Raw genomic sequence first — 20863 nt, forward strand, 5'->3', positions numbered from 1 at the left:
CATGTCACACAATGAGGGTAGAATGTTCGGTTTAAAACTAGAAGGAGAAACCTAGGAAAGTTGGGATAAGGCACTTATACCAGCCACCATTGCCCCGCCAGTGCTTTGCCTACAATGGAGCTGATAGCATTCCCCTGTTCCAACAATGTGTTGAGCCTAAAGTGCCAATCGGTCAAAAGATGCCAGTGTGAGAGAGGTTTTAAATGTACATATTGCAGCCCAAAAGTAAAGGATACAAAATATAGCGCCTCAACATTGATAGAAGGAAATCCATCACCACAAAAACCAACAGCAGAATCTTCAAGGTCATTTCAAGAGAGTTATTATTTTACATTTTTAATGACAATAGGACATTATTTTTGGCATTTCACAGACTCATATATATATATATATATATATATATATATATATATATATATATATATATATATATATATATATATATTATGTTAATACATACTAGAGATATAGATATGTATATATATATAAATAAACCACTCTGAGATCATACAAAACGGATAGTGTTTATGTTCAAAATGTAATCACATAGATGCATTTTGAATGAACACATAAAATACCTGGCGACGGCCCTGGAACCTCAGTTGTCACTGAAATAAATGTTACAATTTTAATTCATATACGGATCATATGTATGCAGTTAGGTATTTACAACTATTCTCTGCAAGACGTTCTCTCTAACGATGTTCATGACATCTCACAAATATATGACATGCACATATGTCAAGTATCTGTAGTAGGTGGAAACCAAGCAATGCCTATTTAGAAACCCAGAGGCGCAGTGACGATGGTGGACTGTGAAGAGAAGACCCCAACTAAAAGGAGAGAGCGCAGCCTGTAGAATGCCTCATCAGAGGAACCCCAAGAGGCATCACACGAGCGGCCACACAGGCCCTGCTGTTATAGACTGACTTATACAGTGCTAAAAATGGCACAATTCCATCATTCTGACATTTTCTCACAATTGAATCAATACCTCGACCTGCACCCTTTACTTAACATAGTCATTGAGCCTCTTAACAAGTCCGGTGGTAACGCAGCCGGTGCTGCCGGCAGTTTGCCGCCGGAATTGCAATATTTTCCAGCACCTGGCTTGCGGGAAACAGCTGGGGGATGACGACCCTGGTGTTCCTGGAAGTCAGGCACCGGAAAATCGATAATCCCCATTCCCATTTGAGGCCCGTAGGACTCAATGGGAATGGGGATGACGGAAGCACCGGCACCGTTAATAACGGTGCCGGTGCTTCCGTGAAAGTCTGCGGGCGGGTGCCGTCCTGCCCGCCCGATCAGACCCTGGTGGGCGGGATGGCACCTGCCCGCAGACTCGCAGTGTGCCGGTCCGGTAACAACGGTGCCGGTATGCTTACTGGCACCGTTTTCACCAAACCGGCACACTCCTAATGAGGCCCATTGTCATGTGTTGAATTATGCTCACACCTTCCATGATAGTCAAGGTAGCCTATTTCCACTGACCAGTGTATTATGAGATGGTTTGTGGCAGCACGGCTTATATTTAAACAATTCATAGAATTGCATGTAAAGGGTAGGAAAACTGGCTCAAGAGTTCCGCAAAAAGGATGAGGCTGTGAGATAAGAACATGCACACTTACTGTAAGGGTTAGTGCACTTGCAGCTGAAACCCTTTACTTTATCTATCCTGACAATGCATATCATAGCCTAGAGGTGGCCAGTCCCTCAATGTGCACATTGTAAAGAGCCCTACCCACACACTTGAAGGGGCCCATGTTACATCATTATTTCGCCGGAGTATTGCAAGGTTGGCACTGAAATGCTCAGCATGCAAAATGGTGCTGGGGAAAATGCAATGCGTAAAATGTACTGCAACAGTGTAGAGTTTATATTATAGGGGCTTGATTGCTGAAGGTTGGAAAGGGCAATCAAGCAGGGGATATGAATTCCCCAGGAGGACTCCCAGGAGGACCTGTGGAAAGAAGACACCATGTGGATATTCAGCATGGCGCAGAGCGGCAGGGAAAGCTTCTCCTGCCTACCTGATGCAGTGATTGTGGCCCTTAACCTGGGAATCTCATCCTCGAGGAAAGAAGAGTTATTCTAAAAAAGAACGAGTCATGAGGTGGCGAGAGATTTGTTGTTCTCAGCATGGTCAAGAATCATTTTGTAGTAGGTTTGTTGTGGATGTGAACATGAGTACTTGGTAGTCTCTAACAGAGTTTGTATTTTCATTTTTGGAGAGTTTAAGTGTAGCTAGTGTGTTCTAAATAAGGGGTCATCAATATATGACCATGTAGATGCCCTTCAATCACAATAAGAGGCAACTGCTTTTATTTAGTGATGGGTCTCGTTTTGCCCTTCATTACTGGGAAATGGTTGATGATACCGCTCTAAATTCTGGCGTAATGTTCAAGCCAGCAATATACATGCAACTTGTACTTAAGCATATTTCTTTCTCTGATATTAAGTTACCCTTTCCTGTCGGACGTTAGAACGTTGCATGAAGCTAGAGTCAGAGAAATGCTAACACATGTTCAATCATCGGTTAATTATAAAACGTTCCTCATTCTTTCAATGAGGAATAACATCACCAACAATAAACTAAAGTTTCTCAATCATTGAAGATGAAATAACTCTGCCAAGAGAGACCATGATGTTTCACATTCAATGAACCTGTGATGTGTTAGCAAGAGCAAGTAAGAGCATAGGGTAATACATTGATTGATTTAGGAATAAATATTACAGTTGATAGGAAGGCGTTCTGCATTAGCATTTGGGCGAACATTGCCAGGAGGTGGAATAAATGTACACCTACAGTGAATGGGTAATAGCTCTGACAAAGTATCATGTTTGGGCAGAGTGATCTGGCCCAAAGGAGGAAAAGAGTATGGTCATCAGGTTTCCCAGACGATCATCATCCCAGGAAACAATACCTTCCCACCAAAGCTTGGGAACTCATGTGACAGGGGATCAGGGTGACACTAAAGAGGATAATCAGAAAAGAAGCAATAACTAGGACCAAAACCCAGAATTCCAGGGCAGAGTGTACAGAATCAGTAAATGAACATGGGAAAGGCCTTTGGGAGAAGGTCCTATAGTCCATGGTAATGTCTTCTATGAGCTATGACCCTCATGACCAGAAACAGTCTTCTTGTTCTCTCAAGAAGGACCTAAACTGATCGAAGAGGCGTTCAGCTTATCGTCTACCAACCAGCTTAAAGGCTTTATATGCCCAAACAAAGGAACACAAGAGTCATTAAGCCCTTTTGTACAACAGATGGCAAAAATGCATCAGACTGATCTTGCATCTCAAACCCCAAGCAATGGTGGCCACTGGCCCTATAAAGAAGAAATTAACTTTTACCAGCAAGGTCCACAGGAGACGTAATGGCTGCAGGGTCCCACTGTCTGCAATCCTCAAATATTTAATGCTGGTTTCATGTTGAGCACAACACGAACAACTTCCCTTGTGTGATGGACAGGGATGCAGGGGATTCGCTCACTGCTCAGGATGGTCACCATGCCGGCAGGAGGTAGGCCATGAAGGAGTTATACAACTATGGTGGTTGCCAGAGAGGAATACAGTTCAATATGCCAGATTCTCCTTTTCACAGCTCACTCCAAGCTGCTGAGCTGGAAATCACAGAGCATAGCATGTAACTTGCTAAAACTAACTCAAATTAAGGGGACCAATCCCTGTGCTGAACAGCTCATTCATCACAGGTGAACAGCATGTGGCACCCCCCAACCTGAGAAGCAGGCCCACATGGGTTTAAGTACAAGCTGTAGTGAAGGCCAGGTGATATGTGTGGCAGGCAAGCAGCGGTGGCAGAGAAAGGTGCAGACAGCCAGTTAGCAGGACCTAGGGAGCAGAATGAGCAGAAGAGAGTGACAGAAGTGGTGAGAGTGTGGGAGAAGGAGGAAATGAATGGGTGGAACTGGAGGAAAACTGAGAGAAAAAGAGGTGAATCAGGACTGAGGAGGAAAGAGTGAAAGAGGTGAAATAGACTTAGAGAAGGAGAAAGATTGCAGAAGAGGTGGAATGGACCTGAAGAGGAGCATACACATTGAGAAGGATCCACTACATAGTGGAGAGACCTGAAGAGGGGAAGATTGAGTGAAAGAGGGACAAAACAACAGTGAGAACCAATCAAAATCAAGGAGAGAAGAGAAGGAGGAACCTCATAGAGATGAGAAGTCCAAATTAGACAAGGGAGGAAATGAGAAGGTTCGGAGAGGAGATGAAGAGGGCCTGCACTTCACAGGGAATGGAGGAGATAAAGAAGAGAGAAAATAACATAGGCAGTGGTCTAGATCAGGAGAGTGAGAAGGAAAATAGGGGAGTACTGTGAATGGAGCTCTTGTCCATCCAGTGCTGGCAACAACGGTGCCAAGCCCCAGTTTTCCAGGTTGCTCGCTCATTGATCTGTAGACCCAGTGAGATCTGCCAGAGTGTGGACCCAATTCTGAATCCCATAAGTCCAGAAGGTAGAGAGGACCGCGTAGAGAGTCGTCTGCATCCTGACTACAACAAAAGTGAAAATAACCAACCAAGCTATTAAAGAAATGCAGGCGACACTCCAAACACCATTGACTTTGAGTGGCTCCTATTTGCTCTCTAGATGTCAAAGCCAGAAGGAAGTGAGGGATGGGCTGTTGGACAATGGTCCTCAAGCAAGCTGGATTTGCTCCCCTTTGAATTCTTTTCAAACATGTCCTTCATTTCCGCATTCAGGTCAAGCACTTGGCAAATTTATATTGTACTAATAACCCTTTTTTAAACTTGAGTCCTGAGTTGTTTGTAATACAACACCGTATCTGTGAACTAATAACATTCCACATAACAATGAAAGGTGTCCCCAAGCAAAACCATGATGTTAGACATTCACTGTTGAAATACCCCTGCCTTCAGTAACTGAGGAAAGATGGACCTGCTGCTGGACCTCACAGAAATCATATTTTTAGTAATTGAGTTAATGATATTGTCCAAGGGGTAATCTTGATGGACAAGCTAAGCCTCTTAGCATTGCCCGACATACAATACGTGCATTTGTCCTAAACTATAGTTTGCACCAGCATGCTAGATTCTAACTGGAAGGCTTCCTCTGTTGGCTACAGTTAGAGACGAGGTAAGCTGATGAAGGCACATGTTGTGTTAGTTTGTTAAACGGATGCTTCCAAATTCAATATCCAGAGGACTGAGCAAAAGTAACTACAGGCCACATATTCCTTTAAGCAAAGTCTAAAACATGATGCAGTAAACATTTTAGATACATTTCTTAGAGAGGCAAGAGACGCAAAACAAATATCAATTATGTATCTTAATGCCGAATATATTACCAAGCATCTGTGCAGGAGCTCCACCTATAGTTGTCGTTCGCTTATAGGTAACCATCACAGATGCGAAAAAAATGCGATTGTATCACAATGTAGCAGCAACCAATGTTCACAAATAGCACCGTCAAGCCACCACGACTTACACACATTCGTCTGTAGCCCTCTTCTTTTCTGGGGGAATCAGTAACATTCAAGCAATGACTTGTCTGAGATTTGGGACAGTTGGTAAAATTGGTCTGTGCTCTCGTTAGTATGGTTCACTTTCACTAGGGATGGTAACATGTAATTTTGCTCTATATTATGACTGAAATTACTCAAACAAAAAGGAGAACGAACAGTGGCATCCTCTTTTCACTCCTCCAAGATGCTGTGTAGCTGTCAGCCTCGCTGATGCAACTAATTGACCAGATGCCTTGGATCCTGTCCGAATCACAGCCCAAGTACTTAGGAAGAGGACTGCTTTTCTAGAGCTTTGCCATCGTTGTGGAAGCACATGTCCGCAGGCTACATAGCTAGGAGTAAAGGATGCATCTATATTCACCCTCATGATTGAGATGGGGTATGAGTGCACTCCACAACAGAGGCTGCATCACCAATTCATTGGTAGCGGTACTCGGCAGTGAGGGGATGGTCTGACATGTGAAGACCAAGCATCAACAGCCTCTACCAATGGCTGGTAATGAGGAATTGCCACTGGCGCAGAGATTGAACTAGTGAAGGGCATGTTCATCCATACAATATGCCAGACCATGGCAGGTATGCAATATATACATACACATATGATTGTTTCATGTATGATTAGAGCATTAACAAAAGATGGTTTTGCCACTGCTATTTGCCACATTAATTGTTTGAGTGGAACACAGACATTGGATATTGTGCAAAGTTACAAGCTGCACTGACATCTAACAACACATGAATGCATCAGTAGATAACAGAATTGTTGATTACATAGTAAATGTATTTGCCAGCTTTTAAAATGTCACCATTCCTGCTGTCCTGCCATGCACATGCTGTAACACATACGAGTTGGCAGAGAATCTGTGCATTCTGACTGACTATACATCTCTGACTAAATGGCTTCCTAGCAAACTTCAGACATACTCCATGCAAGCAAGACTGCTAGACTGACGGACATGCGGTCAAGTCGAAAAGATCACAAACACCCAATTAAGAAGGTAGACCAATGAGTTGGCGGACACAGTCAACTAGATTTTCCAACAACAGAAACCCGAGAACAAAAAAAGACTTGTACAATAGTGTTCATATGGTTAGAAAATGAAATTATGTTACCAACACATTTATGTGTTGAATTTACAGCAATTACCACTTGTGAAATGGCCGTGCAAGAGTATCTTCACATATAAACACACACTGCAACCCAAAAGTGAAGAAGAACAACTATAGCTCCTGAGCACCAACAGAGGGATTTTCCTTCACCACAAAAGAAAAACAACATCACTGTCAGTGTAAGGTAAAGAGATGTATTATGTCGAAAGGACATTCCTCCGGACGTTTCACAGACTCTTCTGCTGCTTACACGTGGCCACAGGACTTTGCGGATACTACATTATGTTTCTATTTATATGTATGTATAAAAATATACACGCACAAATGCAAATATATATATGTATATATATATATACATATGAATGAAACCCTCCTAGATAATGTGGCGCAGATATTAATATATATATATATATATATATATGTATATGTATATATATATATATATATATCGATCCACATGTATAGTGTTTATGTTCATAATGTAATCACATTTTTAATGAACACATAATATACCTGATACAGGCCAAAGAGGTTCATTTGTTTTCGCTGAAAAAAAAGTTGTAATTGTAATAAATATAACCTCATTTGTATACTATTCGACATTTTACACTATTTTCAACAAGAATGAACGTTTCAACAATGAAACTGAATTAGGCATTACAAATCCACCGTGTTTGACAGTGCTAAAAGTGGAACAATTGTGACGTGTGTGCTGCCCTTCTACACACAGTAAAATATATAGAAAATATCGTTTCTATTTATACATATTCAACACAACCATATTTCCTGTGCTGTCCTTCCCTCTTCTTGGGCACACCAATATCTCCTTGATGCGGCTTCCTCATCTTGAGGCCCACAGGTACGTTAAAAATATTACACTTTTACAAATCTTTCACTATTCATACAGCCAGAACTGCAACATGTTTTACTTCTTGGAAATGAAAGATGTTTGTATTGTTCAATGGTACTTATTGTACTGAAGAAAACAAGAGTTGTCTTTGTCTTGATGGATTCAGACCGTTGACCATACATAGAGTTACCCATAGACCTTTGCAATGTCCGCTACCAGCCCAAACCTATCGTTTCGGTCGGTGACGCGATACAATGTTGCTCAGGCAATAATCTTGTTTTTTGTTATCAAAATCTTTGTGTTTACATATCAAACGGGAACTGCAATGCATAAAACCCTCAGCCATTAACTACTAATTCCTATGGGTTTTTTTTCCAGACCTTGCCCAAGGTATAAAGTGATCAAAAACAACCTCAAACAAATACCTTTTGCTTTCCACCATTTAACATCCTCTAAGTGGGTGGCCGATTTACAAAAAAGTTTGGAGGAGAAACTATCAGTTACTCAGGGTTAGAGACTGTTTGATTCACAAAGAACATACTTAATCGTCTCTCTCCAGGAGTAAGTCTTGAGTTAGTTGGAGTTACTTCTTTTAATTTCTGTGTGATAATTAAATACCCTCTCTTCAGGAATAAGTGACGAGAAAGTCAACGTTATCACCAGAAACGACTTCGTGAAGAAACCCTTCATGGCTTAACCTGTCCTTACTGAGCTATATAATAAAGGGCCCATCTGAATGCTCACCAACAGTGAATAAGCTAACTAGTCCAAGATCTCACTGAAACACCCACTATCACTTTGTCCATAATCCGCAAGTAATTCGATAATCTGCAAGTGTGTGTGTTTTCCATTGATGTCCCCACTATAGATAGACATCAGGTAGAATGACCTGCATTTCCGTTTGGATCTGATCCACACGGGCGCCCGGATCAGGAACTGGGCTTGCTACAGGGACCTGGTGAAGTGGGAGGGTTGCAGATTTTGTCTAAATACTTTTGAGAGCGAGACTTTGGAACATCTCTTTATGTACTGTAACTTTTTTCTTAAGCATAGGCGATGCTGCTTGGAAGCATTTTTGTCCTCCTATTCTTCTCTTGAATGTCATCTAGTTTGGCTTAGATGCATGCAGGGAGCCACAAATTCCATCATGTTAGCAACTGTTAGATTGGTTGTAATGATTGAGGAGCAGTTGATACCACGCAATAGGGCCATCTTGTGTGGGCAGTCTTTGGTTTCTTTTTCTTCTAATTAATTTGTTATGGTGAAATATTTTCTCCATTTGATTGTCCTTGATGTGTTCGTTCTATTTTGTGGTGATTGATTTTATTAGGTTATATTCTGTATTTAGTTTTGTGGGACTATAGAAAGTTGGCCGAGGGCTGCTTTCTTGTACGTGGTGTTGTATGTTGTCATATAGATTGGTAATATGTCTAAGTGTTTTAATATGTTCCTTTGTTTATGTAATGATTGTTTTGATGTATTTTCCATGTATTTTTATGCTACATGATATGATATGCATGATTTGTAAAGGTGTAAATTAATTTTTGCTACCAAACACAAATAAATTATTTAAAAAAAAAAAGAAAAAAAAAAGAATGACCTTTAATTGACGACACGTCTTCATTGCTATTTTCGGAGAGAGTATGTGAAGTGCAATTTTACATTGTTTATTTGCAAAATGAGTGTGCGTGTGTGTGTGTGTGTGTGTGTGTGTGTTTGAAAGTATACGAGCTTGAGCCTTTTGAAAGGCTCATTTGAAGCTAGGTAGGAGCCATCCACCTTTTGTTGCGGTACCCTAGTATGATGGCCTGTGAAGGGAAAGGAATATGAGGAGTATGCTGTAATGAAAGGCCCATCGCTAACTAAGGTCTGAGGAAGTAAAGGAATGGGGTGGAGTGTTGCTGGGCCCAGTCTGGCATCGCGCGAGTAGTATGATGGGTGGCGCCTGGACAGAGAGCGTGCATGAACCACTTACATAACAGTATTCATTATGTTTTAGGGCGCACACATTTAAGATTTTAAACACACATCACAGTATGTCTAATAATTCTGCTGTATTCATCTGCAAGTCAGATGTATTATTTGTCTGAAAGAAAATGTATTTTTAATAAAGCATTTAGAAGCCAACTTTGGACGCAAATGTGTAATGTTATTGGATTACATTAGGTATTTTACGAACTGAAAAATATAGGGAGCTATGAAATTGAATTATGATTTTGGCAGACCAGAAAAATGGTCATTACACAATATTCAAGGTACGTTTGTTGCAATAAAATGTATTCTGACAAACCTACATGATATTGTATTTTACTTCCAGGATAACCTCTTCTTAATACAGTGCAATACCTATGGAGTAAAACATTACGAGGCCACCACCTTACTACTGAATATTTAGAAACGTTTACAATGACACTTCACTTCTGATTTGTTTTAAAGATGGCTTTATAGTAATAGAAAACAACAGTGTTCCCCCCGTTGCTTACCACCCCCCAACACCTCTGCCCCCTTCAGAGCAGCCCACCCCAAAACACTCTGGGAAAGAATCTTTGACCTTAAAGTCACAGTCCCAGTTGAGATGTTAGGCAAAGTCCAAAATCCTAATGTTTTGCAAGCACATTTGAAACCAGGACTCTTCGCGCAGGTAATTCAGAACCAACCCCCCTGGATGTTGTATGAAACCCACTCCTTAGCTAAGATGTGCCACATCTTAAGCAGCCAATCATGGAGGGTTGGGCTTCCTTGGTCTTCCATTTCCAGGCAATCACCTGTAGTGCCGCCAGGATCATAACCAGGCAAGCCTTAAACTGTGCCCTCCCTTGCAGCGCTGAGGCCCTTTTTCATAGGCCCAGCATGCACGCCTCCATCCCCTGCGATAAGTCAAGGTGCATCATTTCTCTGATAGACTCTCTCACTCTCAAAAGGGTAGTAACGCTGGGCACGACCATCATATGTGGGCCCAGTCCCCCCTTTCGGTACAGACTCTCCAGCAGACCGATGACTCCCCCGGATAAGTGGACCCCAGAATCTGCGGGGTGTATTGCCATTGGGCAAGACTCTTAAACCACACCTCTCTTAGTTGAATTCACTGGGTGTGCTTTCCTCTTGCATTATTTGTCTTCCTATCATCTTTTCCCATTTCCCCATGTAACCACATCCCCCGCTGCCCTGTCAGTGATGATGGCATAGAGTGCAGAGATCAGGTGTGAGTCTCCAGTGTGAGATGTGATGTATTTCTCAAATGCAGTGAATTGTCTACATGCCACCTGTTTGTTGCGAAGGTGCATCACCCAGTGCCTAAGCTGGCAGTACTGATGCCTGTCTCCTTCGAACAAGCCGACGGACTGTTTGCCCTGCTCAAAGGTTTGAATTTTCTGCCCCTGCATAACATCTCTGAGTCGTGTGTACTCCGCTGCTTTCCACTTCTCGAATGCCCCTTTTTCCATACCCGGCGTGAACTGTGGATTCCCGAACAGTGGCATGAACGGCCCTGGCAAGGTTGATACTCCCCCCCCCCTATTTTACCAAGTCGACCCACACCTCTCCTACGAATCCCGTAATCTAGGACACATGCACACTAGGTGATCGATCAGGCTTAACCAGTTACAGCACCTTCGCCATGCGGGCCACCACCACCACTCTGCCCATGCGCACCCACAGTTTGCTGTCCTCCCCTGACAGCCACTGCTTCAACACCCTCAGCTGGTCAGCTTGGTAATATTGTTTAAAGTCTGTTACCGCAAGTTTCCCCCTTGCGCCTCACGGCTCCAAGTACCCACAAAGCCACCCTTGGTTTTTTCTTACTCCAGATAAAAAAGCTGATAGGAGCTGATTTAGAGAGCAGAAGAACCTATAGGCAAGTGGAAGCAGTAAGGCCTGGAATAGTAGAGGAAGCAAGGGAGGGTCACTATTCCAATCGAGGCCATCCGCTGCATCCAGGAGATATGGAGAGGGTTCCAATGCGCAGGTCTTTCTTCTGTGTGCTTAGGAGATGGGGTGATTTGCGTCATACAGGGTGTCCAAAGATGTTGTTATGTGGACCCTCAGATATTTAATTATTTCCTTTGCCAATTGGAATGGCCAGTGCCCCTGTACCTCATCGAGGGTTTCCTTCGGGAGAGTGAGGTTCAGCACCTCTGACATATGCATGTTGATTTTTAGCTCAGACACATTGCCAAAGGATACAATCTCCACGACAGCTGCTTCAAGAGATTCTGCCATTTCTGAGAGGGCCAGGAGCATGTCATCAGCAAATGCCATCATTTTTTGTATCATCCCCCCCAAACTGGACGCCCTTCACCACCGGGGGCCTCTCGCAGACGCTGTAGGAAAGGTTCTAAAGAAATTGTGTACAGCAAGGGTGAAAGTGGACAGCCCTGCTTAGTTCCTCTCTCTAGGCGTATGGGGGCGGAAAGTTGTCCATTTACTGATAGGCACAAGGACAGCGTTTATTAAGCACACGTCACAGAAACCTCTCCCTGAATCCCATGCGAGCCATGGTGAGAAAGAGAAACAGCCACTCCACGCGGTCAAAATCTTTTTCAGCATATAAGGCAGGCAGCACAGCTGGGATCCCCCGTTTCATTACCTTCTCGACTAGATGGCACACCCACCTTGTGTTGTCGAATGTTTGTCGGGATCTAATGAAACCCGACTGATCCGGATGAATAAGATCTTGGAGTAAGTACTCGAGTCTAACTGCTAGGATCTTAGTGTATATCTTGGCATCAATGTTAATCAAAGCTATCGGGCGATATGAGCCACATGGGAACACCACCCATTCAGCCTGGTCCATGGACTCCATAATGCCCCCTCCCACTTCAAAAGAATTATAAAGTTGTGCTAAATAATAATAATAATAATAATAATAATCATAATAATAATAATAATAATAATACTAATAATAATAATAATACTAATAATAATAATAATAATAATAAATGCGGGGCAAGGATAGATCACTACTTTTTATAAAAAGAGGCCATAAAGCCATCTGGGCGCAGGGCTCTGTGCAGAGGGAGTTTCCCAATAGTGAGGAAAACCGCCTACTCTGTTATATCTTCCAGTGCCATACTATCCGCCATGACAAGATTGGTAATTTTACTGCATGAAGGTATACTTCCTGTGGGTCTTTCTGAGGCCTGTGCAAAGAGTAGAGAGCATATTAGAAGCGTTCAAAACAGCTGAGAGTTCCCTCAGTGTCTACCACATCCTCCCCTTTTCCAGATCCTTGCACTGGATTCCCAGGTTGTGCGACATCCATGCTAAATACCAATGCTTCGTCATTTTTCCTGGAGTCCTCAGCTAGTTATTGGAGAGCCTGTTCATTCATGTCCACACGTTCCGCCAGTTCCAAGAGCTCCCTTGAAGTCAGATTTCTAAGGAGAAGAATTGTTCCTGAAAGGAATCCATGATAGGTGTCTGGAGGTCAGCTAGGCACTGCACCAGGTCCTTCTTGTTGACCGCCAAGGGGTTCGATGGTGGGGCGGTTTCACCTCCCCATGCAGCCACGTCTGAAGGTAATGCAGGCTTTGGGACCCTCTGTTTATCCAACTGCCAGTACCTGTTTAGAGTACCATCTGTCCCCTGGGTGGGCACCGATGGGTGAGCTGGGGTCTCCTTGCTTCTTCCTCTGTTCTTGTTTTTTGACATGTGCCCCTCCAGAGGGCTTCCCCCTTCGGTTGGTCGTATATTAGGCTTCCCGTCCCTGTGGCTTGCTTCCTCTGCTGCCGGGGCTTCTCGCTGCTGGCCACTGCCCCTCACCACTGCTACTCCAATGGAGACTGTGTTCTAGGACCCCCAGCGTACCCCCTCTGGTCCCACGGCTGGACCTGTATGATGAAAGGTACAGCACTCTCTATCCAGGCCGCCTGCACATTTCCTCCAGGTGGGCTTCTCTTCACTCGCTGCTGTTCAACTCCCCTGGTTCCCCAGTCGGTACCCCTGTCCAGATGCCTCTTAGGCTATCCTCCTGTCAGCCTCTCTGCCGGTTCAGGCCTTCCTTGTTGCTACCTGTTGGTAGGGCTTGAGACCCCACTGGCTTGGACCAGGGCCAGACGCCCCTTCTGTGTACTACAGCTGCTGTGATCTGGGGCCCCCCACCTCTTCTCACCTGCCAGCAGCATCTCCTCTCAGTTGGCTCCTTCTCCACTGGCCCCAGAGCTCACAACAATGTTCCTTGGTGTCAGCTGTGCACTTCTCGCCCCAGGTGGTAGCCTGGATCTGGCAGGAAATGTCAGCTACTCCCCTACACTAGACTGCCAGGCTGAGCCTGGGCCCGCCCTGGTAACTGGCCACAAGGGGTGCTTCTCCAACCGGGCGCTCCGTGCCCCTCCTAGTCTCTTTGGAGCGGTTTCACACTGCAGCTGGCCTGTCTCCTCGGCAGACGCGTTGCCCCCACTACAGCCTGCCGCTTTCCTGGCGAGGCATCTCCGATAAGCAGGGAGCACCCGGGCACTACCCCCAGCTCCTCACCCGTGGGCCACTGGCTGTGGGCACCACAATCCGCAATTAAGGTGAGCAGGACCATCCAGACCACCTTCAGTTATGAGACGCGTCCCACTCCTTCTCCTGCTACGCACCGAGCACCAGCGCTGCTGTTCCCAGGCTTCGCGGACCGGGCTGCCGCAGCCTCGATATCAACACACGCTGCTGTGGGGTGAATGGGGCTACTCATTTGATCACCTTTTCATAATGTGCCAGGGACACGCTGTGTTCCGCACGTCTACCCCCAAATGTCAGCCATTTTGGAATCCCACTTCGGATTTTTCATCTGACATTTCTAGATGTTATAGGAAGCATATCTGTCTGTGCATAATCATGTATTAATTGAGTATGTAGGCATTTTAGATTATTAAGAAGTATTGGTCTGTGGGCAATCTTGAAATGTATTCAGCTACAGTATTTATTTATTTTAGTGCACATCCTAGGTGTGTGCGTATATATATATATATATATATATATATATATATATATATATATATATATATCTGAAATAGAACGATACATTTAAATATTCCGAAAAAATATTGCATATACCAGAATGCATGAAAGCAAAAGTAACATCTTACTGTTATGATTTCTGATGATAGGTTAGAAAAAAGAACACAATGAAGTAAGATTTCCACATAAAACAAAATTGGAAATACAAATTATTGCCAAAACGGATACAATTAATTTCTTTCCAATATTTTAAAATGGTGCATTTTCGAAATTGTGCATGCAAGGTATCGAATATATTATTTGTCCTAATCATTCAATAAAGTGTGAGCATGAATGGGACAAATTTGACAAAATAATGCCATTGCTGAATGGTGGAACCTTTTAAAATGTGGCTAGACCAAAACTTTAAACGTGCGACTATGCTACCCCATATTTCAAATATCTAAATAAAGGGAACAAAATCGGTTTCCTAAATTTCTTCGAACAATATGCCGAAAGTCTAATAACAAATGGCACACTTTCTAAATGTTTCTTTCATGACCTCGAGCAATGTATTTTCTACATTTGTGGCAATAACTTTCCAAAACGTGCTGCAATTTGATCATGATTACAGAACAAGCATGACTGCGTTATCGTCTGTGGCTTGTATGCCCACATTTATGAAAACACATACTTTCAGTGCTACGTGTGGCTGTAGAGACTCGAGGAGCTCCAGTGGTTTTAGTGGTTGAAGGCACAGTTGCTAAACGAAAGAGATGGAGGACAATGAACATTAAAACCCGATGTGCACTTATAGCAAAAAAAACTTAACAATGCCAAATGTATCTAGGTCTGGCTCCACACTTTAAACAATAAAATAAAATAAAAGTATGAACACTCACAATTGATAACAAAACAAAAAAAGAGTTCTATATCTTCTGGTTCCGAAATTCTTGCAATAACTATTTTCTTGCGTTGCATAAATCAGTAATAGACATCATTTTGTGCCTACAGAAACCAAGTCACGATAACCTGCAAACTGCGCTTCCACAAACCTCTGTTCATCCCAAATTACTGGTACAAAGCACCATTGCCTCCTAGCAAGATTTTTAATATATAAAGTCAAATGCAAGCACAAACATTTGTAACAATAACATGAATGATTTTTATTGTTAGTCTCCTTAATGGGGCCAATTTCGAAATCTCGTCACCCAGATGTGCGTTTATAGGGAGGGCCTGGCTGCGACCACACGTGACTCACAGCCAGCCCTTCTATGAATATTTAAGTGTAGGGTGCCTTCTGCTAATGGAGGTACATACCTCTCCCGTCGAATTCTGCCTCACATGTGCATGTTTGCAGTGTGATCCATCACAAATGGCTTGTTGCACTCTTATGAATCAAGTGTGTTTTGATCTTTTCTAAATCCTTATGCTTTAAGTGAATGTGCCCATCTTGGGCAAAAGACCCCTGTCATATTTGTTCTTACAAATGGGCCTGGGTGGTGATCGAGGTACCAGGCCCAAGGGTAAACACCCCAGATCTGCCAGAGACCAGAGCACATCTCATTGTGACAGAGACCCATCTGGTTAGACCAGATCTGCTTAAGAGAAGTGGAGGTTTATGCTTGCGCCATCAATGAGGATGAGGCATTGTAAAACATTTTACAGTGGATTCAAGAGAGTATGTCTAATTTTACAAATTAGTTATGTGCCATCCACACACTTGTAATTTGGTCAAAATGTTAATAAGTTAGACTAGAGGGGCAAGATACATGTTAAATAAAAGGGGTGGCAGCGACAAACACTGTACTTCTTCACAATCCAACTACTGCACCAGAGATCAGAAAGGAGCTAGCACGATATGTATCTTCAAACAGTTAAAAGAATGTAATTGCCTATCCTAAAATTTCAAGATTGGAGCTTAGGACAAGAAGCAGGGGCACCGAAGCTGCAGAAATAAGTAAGAAGCGTGGGGACACTCAGACCCCTGAAACTGTGTGTGACTAAATCAATTCTGCAACCACTCTTTTGACACTGGCTCCTTCCCTCTCCCCCCTAAGCACTCCCTTGGGCTTCCCCGTCTAAAAATGCCATCTGCAGACCCTTCCTGCCCTATCTCCACTACCCCTTCTTGTGCAAACCTTTGGAGATCTCCCAACTAATTTGTCACACCAAATTGGTTGACTGTCTTCATGACCACTAGTCTGGCTTCGGAGTAGCCAGAGGCATGGAAACTGCTCTCCTGAACACCCATGATGACTTGCTCTAAAACCTCGATTCCAACTCTCTCTCTGTTCTCATCCTCCTGGATCTCCCCTCTGCTTTTGACATGGTCAATCATGCCACCCTCTTTAACTGACTCTGTGATACTCTGGGCATCACAGATTGGGCGCTGGCTTGGCCTACTGCTTTCCTCTCTAATGGGCCCTCCCAGGTTCAAATGTGCCCTTTTCTCTCTGCTATCTCACTCTCTACCTGCAGCGTCACTCGGGGTGCTATTCTATCGCTGTGGCTCTTTAAAATTTACCTTGCTCCTCTCGCCCACCTGATCTCGACCTTCTCTCCTCACTTGCACTGTTAGGCGGATGACACTCGGCTCTCCTTTAAGCTTCCCTCCTCTACTTCCTGTCCTTCCTTTCTCATTCCCGACTGTCTGACTGCTATTCAGGCATGGTGCGCTGCCAAAGATCTCTACCGTAACACCAGCATTCTTCTCATTGGTACCCCCCTTTAGTCCCCCTACACTTCAGCCCTCCTCCTTGGGCCCGCTCCCCTTACCCTCTTGTGAGGCAAAAAACACCTGGGGGTCATCTTTGACTCCTATCTCTCCTAATCTCCTCATATTGCTGACCTTGCCAAGAAGACTCACTTTCAGCTTCAGCTCCTCAGAAGCATTCTCTCTTTCCTCACCTTCCTCCAGAAACTCAATGTCCCTAGAGCGCTGGTTTTCTCTAGACTGGACTACTGTAACAGCCTCTTCCTTAATCCGTCTCTTTCCTCCCTTCGCCTCTTCAGCTTATGCAGAATAGGACTGCAAGAATTCTCTTTGGCCTCAAGCCCAGGGACTGCATCTCTCCAGCCCTAAAATCTCTCCACTGGCTCCTGGTGACTGCAGGGATCACATTCAAGACTCTCTGCATCATCCACAAAGCTTTCTGGGGCCTGGGATTGACCTACATTCAACTTTCTCTCACTAAATACAGCCCCGCTAGAGTCCTTCGGTCCACCAACTCTAACTCTCTGCAGGTCAGACGTGTCTCCAAGCAGAGATTGGGCAGTGTATCTCTTTCTTCGGCAGGAGCCTCCCCTTGAACGGTCTCCCAGTCTGCCTCGGCACTGTGTACTTGCCTTCAGGCACTCTTTCCTGATCAGATTATTGTGTGCAGTCCATCCCCACTCCTCGTACTACCTACCCTCACTTTATACCCCATAGCACTTGCCCTCCTGGCCTCACCTAGCACTTGACCACAGACCCCCCAGCACTTACCCTGCCCCTTCCCCCATCCCTCCTGCATCTCCCGTACCTTCCCCTCGCCCAACCCTTCCACCACCCCTCCTGCACTTCCTGTTTGCTGCACTTACACAATCCGAATGTCACAAGGCCTAGTAGGACTGTGTATTGTTTTTCTTTCCTCCTCTGTTCCCTTCCCCCTTAGTCTTGTTGTGCCTGGAAACACTTTCTGCTGTTTAGGCGCCATACAGATGTTCAATAAATAAATAAAATAAATGAAGTATGTGAACTTCAGATTTGAGGATCATTTTGAGGATTTATACAAATAAATAAGTAAATAAATAAAAATGCAAATCAGAAATTATTACTTTTTGAGACTGTCTTGAAGCCAGAAACGTTGTAAACCAAAGACTCTGTTATTGAACTCCAATTTTAAGTCAGACAGTTATTGTGTTGTCATATCTCTGTAGGTGACATTTAACCCTGAGATGTGCTAATTCCAGAAAAGCCACTGAGGTTTTTAGCACAGCATCTATGCGCTGAAGGCAATATCCTAGGGACATGATTTGGGGGTTGCCAGGGGCAGCACCTGCGACCCACGAGGTCTACCCTTGCTACTCCTAGAAAAAAACAAATATATATATATTTTTACAAATTGAAACTCCTGGACTGTGGCCAGCAGCATGTAGCTCTTTGTTTCTTGAGTGGCTGGCTTTCTTGTTCAGGCCTCTTAAAAAAACAGGGGGGTTCCACAAGTGTAACACTTTGAGCAGTGACCCTAAATAAGAAAGAAAAGGAATAACAAAAATGTGTCTTTCTGGAATTCTATACAATAATTGCTGGACTCGTAAAAGGTTTATTTTCGGGCACACTTCAGGAGGCGAGTCACTGATTTAGTCTGTTCTAAAACACCTTAAATTCACAATGCAGACAAAAACCTCCAAAAAGTATTTAGAGTAGAATAAGCATCCATTTCGGACTATGTATTTTGCATTTCTCAAGCTGCAGTTATGGCATGCTTTTTTGTTTGACCATAGCACATAAAGTGGCCCTTGATTTCATTGTGCCACAATTAATGCTTTGTTGTACTATGTCTATCTTTCCTCTCTCCATGCCATGCTGTACAGGATGTTTGTTAGCATGTATGAGGTAACCAGTTCCCAGAGGATGGGATGTTGTGCGAGTGTGATGCTTTCCCTGCGCTACTGTAAATTATTTTATGCACAGTTATGAACCCTCTCAATTGAATGTATTTTGCCAACCTCCGAAGCCTAAAAAGTAGATCCACGCAGGCCTGACATGTGGCCAACTTGCTCCAGACATGCAGATGAACTGGCCTGCTGTTAAATCTCAGTTACCAGTTTAATGGTAACCACTACAGAGTGTAATTTGCTTTCTGGCTTTGGGAACATTCAAACATGTAATTGCTCATTTTAATATAGCCGGGAAGACAGCTATAACCAGTAAGATAGCTCAGTGAGTGGAGCGCTTACTGCGTGATGTGTGTGAGGTCTGCAAGTTGCAGGTTCGAATCCCGGCAAGGCCAACTCAGTCTTTCATCCTTCTGAGGTGGATAAATAAATACCAACACAGGTTGTGTGAGATATTGTATGTATATTTACTCTATATAAAGCACTTAAGCGTAAATGCTATATAATATCACATCATTATCATGTGGCCTTGGACGTCTGCTTGCATTCACAGTAATTTGGTAAAATGGCCCAATCACACTGATATTAACGATGCATATGATGATCCATTCTTGTATGAAATGTATTACAGGCGTATAGTAACCATACTTTTCGTAGTGTACTTAGGAACAGTGCTATGTGATGCCACTTCCTGTTTTGTCAAGGGGTGAAAGGTTGTGTTACATCGCTTCCCGTGATGTCACTTTGGGTGTCATCAGAGGGTCAAGGGTTGTGTGATGTCACTTCCGCTACCCCTGGCATTTTGGTGAAATGACGTCCCTGCAATATCCTGCCGAATTTCAGGGGCTATTACTTAGCAAATTAGGGACAATTTGAAGGTTGTTTACCTTTTATTTAATTAAGAAAAAGGTTGTAATTGCCCTCAATTTACCTCACTTTGTCCTTCCTTCAGGCATGTTCTCTAATATATTTATTTGTATAATTGGTATTAAGTTATCCTTCTTTTTTTACTTTTAACACTTTCTGTTAGTTCCATACCGATACCTTTCTCATTGGACACATACTATTTCACTTTCATGCTAAAGTCAAGTGTTTTCCTATACTATAGCCATGAAAGAGCAGTACCACTTTAATTTAAACTCATATTAGAGGGGAACACTGCCGCTCTGACAGAAATCAGTTTGCAAGACTCACAGACAATATTCACTAGTTTGGCTATACATCCTGATGTCTTCCAGGATGGCACTTGCTACGGCAGGTACCTCCCCCTATTCCTACTACCCCATTAAAATCTACTCTCACCTTGCAGCAAACTAGCATTGCCTGGCATACGTTAAGTGCATGTTATTTATTTATTTATTGGACATGTGTAAGGCTCCTATACAACAATTGGTGTTTCAAGGCACCACTAAACAAAAAAGAGTGGGAACATAGGATTACAATAACAATAACGGTCCTACTAGGCCTTGTGACCTTCAGATCGTGCAAGTTCAGTAACAAGAAATGCAGGTCTGAGCAAAGAGGAGGGAGTACAAGTGCCAGAGGGGGAGTTGAAGGGGGGAAGAGGGCCAAGGGGCAAGGCGAGTGTTAAGGGGGGCCATTAGGGCAAATGCCAGGGAATTGCAAGGGATGCAGGGGTGAAAGTTCCAGTGCTAAGTGCGAAGAGAGGGGTGGACTGTGAGGGGGGCTTGCATGCCCAGTAGAACTCATAAGGGACCAGACAGCCAGTCATTGCAGCAGACAGGGTTGTTAGCAGGGGAGAGGGAGAGAGAAGGAAGAAGAAAAAAGGAGTGTCTTGAGGAGCTTCCAGAACTTCCAGAACTTAAAGAGTTCCAGCTCAAAATTGAGAGGGCAGGGAGACCATTCCAGAAGGAG

The 20863-nt window shown here is 43.6% G+C and overlaps 1 protein-coding gene across 50 annotated transcripts in view; it reads right to left on the reverse strand.

Annotated features, from left to right (window-relative positions):
• Positions 1-20863, reverse strand: part of LOC138513982 (mucin-19) — a 1848798-nt gene that overhangs the window by 383275 nt on the left and 1444660 nt on the right. For 21 of the 50 annotated variants that reach the window (XM_069629210.1, XM_069629207.1, XM_069629194.1 and 18 more), the window contains one exon: positions 579-608. The exons of 27 other annotated variants lie outside the window; for them this stretch is intronic. In XM_069629210.1, the coding sequence (XP_069485311.1) occupies positions 579-608 (30 nt within the window). Of the gene's footprint in view, positions 1-578; positions 609-15080; positions 15150-20863 lie in introns of all 50 variants that reach the window. 2 more of the 50 variants (XM_069629200.1, XM_069629187.1) reach the window with 1 other exon arrangement.

Source organism: Ambystoma mexicanum, chromosome 12, assembly GCF_040938575.1.
Source record: "Ambystoma mexicanum isolate Mex_15411 chromosome 12, UKY_AmexF1_1, whole genome shotgun sequence".
Classification (NCBI taxonomy): domain Eukaryota; kingdom Metazoa; phylum Chordata; class Amphibia; order Caudata; family Ambystomatidae; genus Ambystoma; species Ambystoma mexicanum.